The sequence below is a fragment of the Chelmon rostratus genome, chromosome 3 (assembly GCF_017976325.1).
Source record: "Chelmon rostratus isolate fCheRos1 chromosome 3, fCheRos1.pri, whole genome shotgun sequence".
NCBI lineage: Eukaryota > Metazoa > Chordata > Actinopteri > Chaetodontiformes > Chaetodontidae > Chelmon > Chelmon rostratus.
This window is the reverse complement of record NC_055660.1, coordinates 25,609,189-25,620,583: the sequence shown is the minus strand read 5'-3', so window position 1 is coordinate 25,620,583 and position 11,395 is coordinate 25,609,189. Positions and strand designations below refer to the sequence as shown.

Genomic DNA, 11,395 nt, shown 5'->3' with positions numbered 1-11,395 from the left:
AGCCAGACTCACCCTGTATGACAGCTAACGCCAAACTGTGGGTGGCAGCACGAGGTTTTACGAGACGTGGTGTTGCCAGATCTGAAAGTTTCACGTAAATTACAGTAAGTCCGTGAAGGGATAGGGAGGGTACGAGATGTGGGTCTCTGATGCCGCATAGGTGCAATGTGTATTTTTCCTATTCGTAAGAGCTTAATGAGAAGCTTCAGTTGGAAGAAAGATGGCCCAGTATTTTCATATTTCGGACATTTAACTTTCAGACATTCTGATGCAGTCTGAATATTTGTATTATTTGTATCTGTCATCCTTTGTACTGTTATGAAAGCTACTGAGAGTGGCCGGACTCTTTGTTAGAGTATTGGCACATGTCACAAAACTATGAAGATATTATTATTATTATTATTATTATTTCAAATAGTATAGTACTCAAATATGTTCACAATTGTGTGCTGGTCATGGTGATATGAATGAAAGTCTCGTGTTTTTTCACATACCAAGTTTTCATCATCATTAGTATGACAACGTTGCATACAATAAAAATAGTGCATTAAAATAATTGGTGTAATTTCTGTCTTGTCGGGGTCAGGTTTTTTGATATGACATAATCAATAAGCAGGCATAGCTAGGGTGGCTGACATGGATAGGGATTTTATAGTAGGACTAGGTTGTGAGACATGGAGGATACATACAGGGGTGTATGCGCAAATGTGTGTGACAGATTTTTTTTCAGTAATTTACATTGTCTATTGTTGGGCCATTGTCTGGCCCATACTCCGGAGCAAAAGGGGGCGATAATACACCAATACGATGGATGCCAACCACCGTAGCACAGGAAGAAGAAGATGCAGAAGCAGCAACAGAAGACGAAGAAGAAGAAGAAGAAGAAGAGCGGTCTAATTTTCAGCGGACAACCTGCAGAAAAGCAGATATAGGCCACAGCAATATGGATCTTATCAGTAAACCAAGAAGCAAGTCTCTCGTGTGGATGTATTTTGGCTTGAAAGCAGATGAGAAGGGACAACCTTTGAACTCTGGCGAGGCAGTGTGTCGTTTATGCCGAAAAATAGTGCTTGCAAAAGGTGGAAACACCACGAATTTGAGAAGTCATCTGAGACGTCGACATCGTGCAGATTTCTTCGAGACCACCACTTCCTCCACGACATCTGGAGCTTTGTTTGAGGCTCAAGGTGATTTACCGCCAAATCCAGCGCTTTCACTGCAAGAGTGAATCTGAAGTATGCATCACATTTGAGTGCAGTGGCACTAACTTTTCATCCACCCTACTATAACTATCAAAATGTAATTGCAGCAGGACACTGCTGTTGGTTTCATGAATATGCTTTGCAATGGGGAGCAGTAAAGGTGAAAAAATAGTCCCTGACACTGATGCTGTTTTTGTATATGCACACTTATTAATTTATAACACTTTAGAGCATGGACCACGTGATATGGCAACCCTTGTTTATTGCTGCAGCATAGACATTATGACTATTTTGTGTGTCGCATCTCTGAATGTAACCTTTAATTCCGACTACTTATTCTGATCATATTTTACACATTTAAAGAATATATATAATCAAAATAATTCGTTACACTCCAGCGTCGTTTAAGTAAAACCGGCCAGCAAGTTTTTAAGTCAAACCGTCTTTTTCTTCAAGCAGGTGGTTATCTAATGTCAAGTTGTTTCTTACATAATGTAATTTCCATGTCACAGTCAGGGGCACTCATAAATTGTACACTATACAACACGGAGAGTTAATTTTCACCACTTTTTACAAACTAAACTTTCAACCACCAAAGGTACTTGTACGCATGCGCAGAGCGAATACGACCCCAAGGCTTAAAGTCTGTTTTACGGCAGTGTGATGCCCCTGTTGTTGCCATGGTACCGCCTAACAGTCAGTTACACATTCAATTATAAGGAAGCTTACGAAAGAATGTTTTGTTATTTAAGTAATCATTTGCAATTGATTGTGTTGATATTGTCCCGCTGGTATGATATGTCGTGAATAACGATAGTTATGCGGTTGATGCGATGATTAGCCAGTTAGAGCCGCCATCTTTAGCGTTTTGAAGTCCCTCTTCTAAATCGACTGACCCCGACTCCTCAATACAAGCTGATAATGACTGTGGTATAATCACCGTATTGCACCGTAACCTGACTACTTCAGCCGTATCACTCCGCTTTGTTTACATGGCCAAGTCCTACCGCCTGGGCTCGCTTCATTTCACGTTTATCACAAAGCAGATCTGATGGAGCTAACAGCTAACATTGTGAATGCACGCCAGGGGGATTCTTGTGAAAATCTGGATTCGTTTGAACCTGTTGTGAGAACTAAGCAGGAGCTAAATCTGAAAGAAGAGGATGAGTCACAAGAAGAGGAAGAGTGTGAGGTAAATGCCTCTGACATTTTTAGACATGCACTGGTATCAGACTTGGAACTAGATGAACTTGAGGACAGCAGGACTGAAATAAGTAAGGTTACAAAGAAGCAGACAGCATGGGCTGTGAATTGCTTCATCGGCTGGTTGAAGTCCCAGGGGCTCCAGGCGGACCTGACCACAGTGAACAAAACTGAACTGAATGGGCTGCTGAGACACTTCTATGGATCTGTGCGAAACAGCAAAGGAGAGCTGTATGGGATTGCTAGTTACGTTGCACTTAGAGCTGGACTTAACCGTTACTTCAAAGAGCCTCCTGTCAGCCGCTCTCTGTGCTTGATGAGAGATGCTGAGTTCACCTCGGCCAACAAGGTATTCTTGGGATTGCTCAAAAGAATCAGGAAGTCCGGTCGAGACGTTACATCGCACCATCAGGCACTGTCCCCTGATGACATCCGCATCCTCAGACACTCGCGTGTGATGGACACCAGCACTGCAAGGGGACTTCTGAACAAAGTCTGGTTTGATATACAGGTGCATTTTGGCCGCAGAGGGAAGCAGGCCAACAGGAACCTAAAGCCGGATTCATTTGTGATCAGAAAAGATGAGAAGGGACTGAGATACTGCACTTTATCCTTTGTCGACGAGGCAAAGATCCTTAACGAGAAGGACAGATGCTCTATGTTTGAGAAGCCAGGAAGTGAATTCTGTCCAATTACTTCTCTTTTAAAGTACCTCAGCAAGCTCCCATCCAACGCAACTGCCCTTTTCTTGCAGCCTAAGAAGGAGCTAACAGATGAAATGTGGTACAGCCACGTCCCCCTCGGAGTCAATTATCTGGGCTCAATGCTGTCTCGCATGTGTAAAGAAGCTGGCACATCAGTCATCTACACCAATCACTGCATCAGAAGCACGCCCTGTTATCAACTGTGTGCAGGATTGGAGGGGAGAGAAATTATCCCTGTCAGTGTGTGCAGGTAGGATGTGTTTATCCACCTCTCACTACCTTTATTTATTTATGCATCCCATAGTCTTATGTATCCCATTGCACCTTCTGAAATGACCTAAATGCTTTTATATGTTCTGTGCAACAGGTCTGAAAGCTCCCTCCAAACTCACAAGATACCATCCCTCGGGAGCCACAAGCAGCGGACTGAGATATTGACAGAGAGCGAGTCAGCCGGCCCAGCAGGTCTGCCACCAGACAAGTGGGCACCCCTAACAGAAGTTCACTCAAGCACACACATTCTGCACCCCTTCTGCTATGGATTCATTATCGTAATAATCACCGTCTGGACAAAATGTGTCTATGAATGTCTACAGAAAGTAAAGCATGATACTGGATAGAAGATGCTAAAGAAACGTACATTTTCCTTGGTCGTGGAACAAAATAAAATTTATCAAAACAAACTCAAAGCTTCTGTTTTGCTATAAATAATTGCTGTGTAACATGTTGTGTGTTTAGTGTAATGCTGAATAGTAACAATCACATTCTTATGCAGTAATGTCCTTAAAAGGTCTATGTCCTGTGTTGCTTAAATCCATCATCTGTTTTGTGACCCAAAACAGCACAGACACTGTAAACATGCCTCCTCCACCTCTGGACTGTCAATAACAATATTTTTCCATCATTCCATTTTTGTATGTACTGATTTCCATATTTGACTAATTCTCTGTTTTTTTGCCTCTCCAGGTCTGGATTTAAACCATGATGAATTATTCGAGGATGTTCCATTCCTCCAGACCGCCTCAAACCAGAACTATGTCCCAGATGCTGTGTTGCCTCCTGGAGAGCCGTGGCTCCACGGTGGCCCCTCCCGGGCGGTGCTGTCCCTGCCTTCCTGCCTGTGCCTGTGTAGGGACCTTGGGTCTGGGATATCTGGTCCTGGATCTTCTGGCGAAGAGCAGGTGGACGAGCTGAAGGTTTACGCCAAGTGTCACCTTCAGCAGGGAGTCATGTTTGGGCCATTTGCAGGAGAAGTGTGCAAAGGACAAATGCCAACCAACCTCAAATACGTCTGGGCTGTAAGTAGACAGGTTTGATTAGATGTAAAGAGGCAGTTTGAAATCAAGTTATGGCAAAAAGTGGAGCTATTTTGTGCTGCAATCACATTTCAAATCCACTCATAAGCCATGTGATTTGTGACTTGTGTTGATAACCCACAGAATTGTTGGCCATAAAAATAGTTACACATTGCTGTCATCTCCAGATCAGGGATGATGCAGCTTTTGTCTACATCGATGGTTCTGATGAAAACAAATCTAACTGGATGAGGTGAGCAGTTCTTACTCATTCCAGTGAAATTTACCTCTCAAAGAAGTTTCTTTTGTCCCTTCTGCTTAATTTTTTTCATAATTCGTCTGGCAGTCAGTCACTTTTTATTTTGTCGTTCTTTTTTTTTTTTGCCACAGCATTTGTTTGACAGAGATAGTTACATGCTATACGTGTTTGCTCCATGTTTCAGGTATGTAACATATACCAGCAATGAGGAGGAACAAAACCTGGTTATCTTCCAGTTCTACCGTCACATCTACTACAAGGTTTCCCAGCCCATCGCAGAGGGAGCAGAGCTCAAGGTCTGGATCGGCAAAGATTACGCCGCCTTGCTGGGTCTGGGGATGGGTGAGTTCACTTACTAAAGTATGGAATGATGAGATGCCGATCCTTATCAGTTTACTTCCACATTATTCCACAGTTGCTTTTTTTTTTCTCTCTTGTGCGGGATGCAGGTGACAATGTGAAATGTGAAGCTGGCGACAAAGAGTCGGTTCTGCGCCTCCTGCAGGACGTCCAGTTGGTCACACTCCCAGAGCCCAGCAGCTCCTCCCTTTGGTCAGACCACAGTCAGTCACAGAGCCCCATGCCTGTGATCAGCGACGTGATGACCGTGTCAAACCCAGACGCAGCTATTGATTCAGGCATGACTTCAGCCTCTGCCGTCCCCTCTTCCTCCCTGATTTCCTTCCCGTCCCCCAGCTCTCAGGCATTTGAGAAATATGATTTTATCCCTGGAACTGAGAAACTGCTGAGTAACCCGAACGCCACACAGAGCAGCCCATGGTACTTTTTTGGGTTCGAGCCGGACCCGACCGGTCGGCCTCTGGACAGGAGCTCTGTGGTGTGTAAGCTGTGTGGGGAACACGTGGCCTGTGGAGGAGGAGCAGCAGATCTCCAGAACCATCTGACCAACAAGCACCACATCAGACCTCGTGACATTAACAAGGACCGCTGTCTCCTGACAATGGGTAACTATTGCTGTCTACTGCCTGTTTGCATCACACAATGCAGAACTACAATGTTAAAGAAAAGTTTTTTTTACAGATTGAACCTCGTAATTGCTGCTGTCTTTGAACATAGCAGCATTTCCAGTCCAGCAGAACAAGAAGTGACCAGTCAGTCAGTCAGTGACAGGCTGTAAACAAACCAAGAGTTTAGCCAAGTAATTCAATCCACTTTATTTAGAGGTAAAACTAAAAGTGCACAACCAAATTCTAGTAAGAATCCCTCATGATTTTGGAAAACTGAGCACAAACAGCTATGGCAAGTACAGCAGGTCAAAGTTTTTGGTTAATCCGGGGATTGTTTTCTGCCTGACTCTTCATGTTTTTGTCAGGTCAGACTTCTTTTAATCTTCTAATCTCAGCAGTTCAATTTGCAAGCAAGATGTTAAAATGACCACATGGAATGATGGCCAGAATGATAAGAGTAAGAGTATTCAGCAGCGTTTCTCAAAGTTCACACCGCAGTCTGCATCCAGACCGAACAGCAAGTCAATGCTGGCGAACAGCCACGCTGGCTAGCTGTGAGGCCGAGCTAGTGCTGACGCCATCATGGCAGTGTGCTCACAATGACGATGCTAACATGATGGCGCTTAGCAGGTACACTGCTTACCATGTTCACCATTCATTTTTGTGTGTTAGCATGAAAACATGTAGGCTGATGGGAATGCCATTAGTTTTGAAAATCTGATCATAAACTGAAGGGAAACCTCTTTCACACGTAAGAAAATGGCTAACATCATAATGAAGGTAAACGAACATGGCTATTGTTTGTACTCGCGGCTGTCAGGCTAACATGTTAGCATTGAGCATTGTAGCATCACTTCTCTGCCGTTCTTGTGCGGCTAGCTCACTATAGCTTTAGTAACAACAAATAAAGAAAAAAAAATCTTCTAAAACATACGAGCCATTCCAGCTGTAAGAACCTCTGGTCAGAATGTGAGTCAGAAAACAAACAAATGTTGAGGTTTATCCAGTAAACTGGCATCTGATGTAGTTCAGAGCTGATCTGCAGCTTAAACAGGCTTTGTGAAACATGTGAAACTGAGGAAGCTGATTCAATTTTTTTTTTTCTCACAATAAGGTCAACAACACTTTCAGCCGGTGATGGTTAACAGCAGTACACTCCCCCTGATTTTGTCTGTTAATGTGACTGACGCCATCACCAACTTTCTCATCATGGATCTCCAGCCCCCAGCTCTGGTAGAAGGGGAAGGATTCAAACAGCTGATCAACACCCTCCTCCCCTCCTACAAGGAGCTGCCTTCACCGTGTCAGCTCGAGAACCTCCTGAAAGAACACCATATCAAGGGCAAAACAAGCCTGGCTCAGCTGCTGAGGAGGAAAATGGGAAGCGGGGAAAATGAGGAGCTGTCCGACTACACCGCTCCCATCGAGTTTGAGCCCAGGAGACGTGGGCGACCTCCCAGCCATCGGAGGGAAGTTCCTCACTTTGTCACTTTAAGTGTGGATGTTTGGTTCCACAACTGGCAGGGCAACAGTGAGAGGTACCTCACCCTCTGGGCACATTACATCGACTGTAACTTTCATTTTCAGAACCTGGCCCTGGCAACCCAAAGACTGACAGAGAGCGGGGTGAGAGACTGCAGCCTGGGAGCAGTAGAGGCTCAAGTTAAATCGATGGCCCAGGAGTGGGGAATCTCACAGCCTAATACGGTCTTGCTGGGAGGGGAGGGAAGGAACAAGATGAGGCCGGGTCCACTGAAGAGGAAGAAAGCTGGAGAGGCTGCGGGAAGCAGTCCTCACCCGAACTCAACGACATTTCTTGAGAGGGACGACTCTGTGTCACCCGAGGAACTCCGTGGCTGGGCGCATGGCTTTTCTAACGAAGGACTACCATCTGTGCCATGCTTCTTCAGCTCAGTGCAAGGCTGCATTGAGGAAGTGATGGCGCATGCCGTCATCTCCAAGACCCTCAGCCAGTTCCAGGGTATTGTCTCAACCCTGTTCTTGCCACCTGCTTTAAGCAAAGGTTTGTATCAGCACCACGGACAGAGTCTGTTGCAGACCCTGACAAAACAAGAACAGGCGGAGCTGAAGTCATGGACGCACAGCCGGCCGTCATGGAATAAGCTGTACTCTCTACTGAGCATGCTCATCAAACATAAAAGCCTTTTCTGTGATATGATTAGAGAAATTAAAGTTGAGGGCTTTTCTAAAGAAGACACTTCTTCAGAATCCAGTTCATCTGGCAGCTGTCACGCGAACTCCACCTCCAACACATCCTCAACAAGCGTTCTGACTTTGCGATCTGAATGGAAGGTTCTGGAGGAGCTGTGTTTGGTCCTCAGACCTCTGGACGTGGCATGTCGAACTCTCGCCAAGGAGGCGTTCCCTCGTCTGTCCCTCATCAAACCCATTCTCACCGGCCTGCTCTCCCGCCACCTCGTGTCACGGCCGGGGGATTCGTCATCCATCCTGAAGGAAGTGAAGAGGATGATGAGGCGGAACTTGGCAAGCTGTTACAACCACCCCGTTGTCAACAGGGTTCTGTGCGTTGCATGCTCCCTCGACCCCCAGTTTCATGGGCTGGGGTTCATGGAGGAAAAGGTGAGCTGTAAAGTGAAAATAGAGAGAAATGCTCACTAAACTGGTTTTCATTGTTAACGTCACAAGAAAATGGCTTTTAGGATGACGTCTAACTGATGTGTTTGACAAACATTATGCTATCTTTGGTAGTGGTGGCTGGGGTAGGTGAAGCGGTGAGGAAATGAGATAAGATAAGATCAACTTTATTAATTAATTATGTGTTACAGGCAGCATCAATAAAAATAGCAAAAAGCAAAGGCAATGGAAAATAAAAAATACAAAATAAGAAACTGACTATGTATATGTACATTTTATACAAAAGACTATAGAAGATATATTGCTAATAGAAAGTACTTTAGAAATACTGGAAAAGAATTGCACAGGGATTCGAGCAAAAATTGCTCGTAGTAATGGATAAATTCAGTACAATATTTACTCTATTGCACAGTGGATAAATATATATATATATATGTGTGTCACAGTGGAAATAAAAATATATATGCACAGTGTAGTATTTAAGGAAAAAGGGTGTCTAGAGGGTGTCCAGGACAGAACCAGCTCTTCTAACATGACTACTCCTCTTCTCCTGACAACACAGTGCATGTGCAGGTCATGAAAAGGGATTTTGTTTTTGAATGAAAACCTGTAGCTGCACAAAGTGAGGTATTTATTTACCAAGCTAGTTAACAAGACATTCAAATGATGGCAGCTAACATCAGAGCAGACAAAGGCTAGAAATGAAGACACAACCCTTCAAATGGTACGTTTACTGTGGTTGGACAGTCTGGTTAAGAGAATGGTCAGGATTAGTGGGGAGGGAGGGTCGGGTATTGTTTGAATGCCAGAATTACTTTATAATACCTTACTAGAATAGAAACTTGTTTTTCTAAAAACCCTTAATCTAACAAAGAAGCCAAAGCTTTATTATTACAACCACAAACGACACAATACTACAATACTTTCCATCCTTAGAAGCCACATTTCTTCACTGTTAAATTAGCCATACAAGAGGTTTGCTTAAATAAGATACAGTCAAAATTCAAATATATGGACACATTTTGGCTTGTAATAAAACATTGAGGTTTGATGTCCTGCCCTGTGAATAGCACTTACCACTGTAAAGCATAGTCACACACATGCAAGTCTGATACTGAACACTTCAGTAAAACCAGTGTTTTTCTTGGTGTTTCCATGCACCACTGGCCAGGAATACTGAATTCCATTCACTTTTGAGGTTGTCTTCTTGGTCTTTTGTCCAAACACTCATCTATGTACTTGACTAATCCCTTGACTAATTCCCAGTCATAGTTAAATACTGTGTGAAGCAGAGAATCCTCTGGAACACAAATTCAATCTTCTTTGTTGTGATCATTTTCAAGGAGCAGACAGCCACTTTTGATTGGCTGAAGAAGGAGGCTGTCAGGATTGTGAAGGAGGACAGGAGGAGGAGTCAAGGAAAAAAGCAAAGCCAGAGCAAGAGAAGCCCCTCGCCGGGTTCACCAGAGTCTGAGAGTGACTTCCTGCGGAGGAGCAAGCGCCTCAGAGAATCCCGCCCAATCAACTTTAGAGAGGTGGAGTATGAGGATGACGAGAGTGATGTGGGAGAGGCTGATGAGAGCGAGTTGGCAGATCCTGGCTCTCAGGGCAGCCTCTCTGGTATGGAGTTCCTTCTGGGAGACCTGTTCTGCTCTGCGCCAAGGAGCAGGCAGAGCTCCGTGGAGGAGTCTATAGATATGGAGATGTCGGTCTTCAGAGCCGACAAGGGGACTTCTCTGGGAGTGGAGCCCCTGCAGTGGTGGAGGACGAAGGCAGTTCAGTTTCCACTGTTGGCCACAGTGGCCCGGGCCTACCTGGCTGCCCCGGCAGTGGCGGGTAACGCTGCACAGGACTTTGTGCAGGAAGGCACAGGAGGCTCATGCAGGAAGAGAGCCAACATTCCTCCAGAAAGTTTGGACTCAATCTTGTTTCTGCACCACAACCACATTCCCACCACTGAGGGCGGGCAAACAGCAGTTAAGAATGACGACAAGAACACTGGGACTGAGAAAGTCCCATAAACACTCAAAAAACATTCATACATTTTTCACAAGTCCTGAATTTAACCCTCTCAGCTACATGCACACAGCTGAGAGGGTGAGCACACCTCATCCAAAATTCAGTGCGTTCCAAACCTTTAACCACAGTCCTGACACAAAATTAGCCTGCTGGATAAATAGAGGGGCTGCACAATATCCCCACCTCGACACAGACAGGTGCTTTTGGACAAAGTACAAAGTTGGCACATGTTTCTAGTTGAGACAAAGGATAAAGACAGAAAATCACTTTTGTACTGTGTGTGCTGTAGCTTAGACTGTTACATTTAACTTTGTTGTGTGTATTAAGTACCACGTAGTGCCGAGTGCCTTACCTATTTTGGATACAGTCATGCAGTAGATTGATGAACGTTCTCCACGGTAGCATTAAGTGAAACTACTACCTTTGATTTTGCGTTATCACTTGTGTTTTTTATGTTATGATCAGTCCATTGTGAAAGAAAACTCCAAAGACTTACAGCTTACTTAATGCTGCTTCTTTTTAACAGTAAATTACTAATAGAACTTATGTTTCAAGTAATAATAAAAGTGTGAAACGTTTTAGATCTGTACTCTGTTAACACAATGGATGGAGCTCATTAGCACAATGTATTGTCTTGGACTGTGATAACTGTTTTGTTTTTGCTGTCTTACTGTAAATATACTTGTCATGAAGTTTTTAAAAATAAAATATGTTACCGTTTGAGCTAGTCATGTACTATTTTGATCATAGCACACAGTACAGTGGTATTATTTGTGCTTTACATTGTGCACTGCTAATATAAATACATGCAGACATATATGCAATATACAGCATATTACAGCTCAGAAAGTACAGTAAAGTACTCCACTAAAACGTAGCCCTGTCAATAAATTATTTACCTTTAGGTTTCTAATTATCGTTTTTTTTATTAAACCATTAATACATTTTGGATTATACAAAACATAAAAAACATGTATATGTTCTCACAAGCATTAAAAACAAGTGGATTTATTTGTGATAGCAAAAAAAACCCCACACAAAATACTGTAATCAGTTTTCTAGTTTAAAAATCTGAACAGGAACAAACAGTTGAGATGATTATTTTCATCTCCAAGAAAAGCATTGAACA

The 11,395-nt window shown here is 43.7% G+C and overlaps 1 protein-coding gene across 2 annotated transcripts; it reads left to right on the top strand.

Annotated features, from left to right (window-relative positions):
* The first annotated feature begins 897 nt into the window (after positions 1-897).
* Positions 898-10,978, top strand: LOC121604870. Of its 2 annotated transcripts, XM_041934513.1 has the most exons (8): positions 1,293-3,359; positions 3,477-3,574; positions 4,076-4,407; positions 4,593-4,657; positions 4,848-5,005; positions 5,113-5,628; positions 6,746-8,232; positions 9,591-10,978. In XM_041934513.1, the coding sequence occupies exons 1-8, from the start codon at positions 2,254-2,256 to the stop codon at positions 10,266-10,268; spliced, it is 4,440 nt and encodes a 1,479-aa protein (XP_041790447.1). In that variant the 5' UTR covers positions 1,293-2,253; the 3' UTR covers positions 10,269-10,978. The 2 variants fall into 2 exon arrangements, with proteins under 2 accessions (XP_041790448.1, XP_041790447.1); XM_041934514.1 differs by lacking the exons at positions 1,293-3,359; positions 3,477-3,574 and adding an exon at positions 898-1,187.
* The last annotated feature ends 417 nt before the right edge of the window (positions 10,979-11,395 follow it).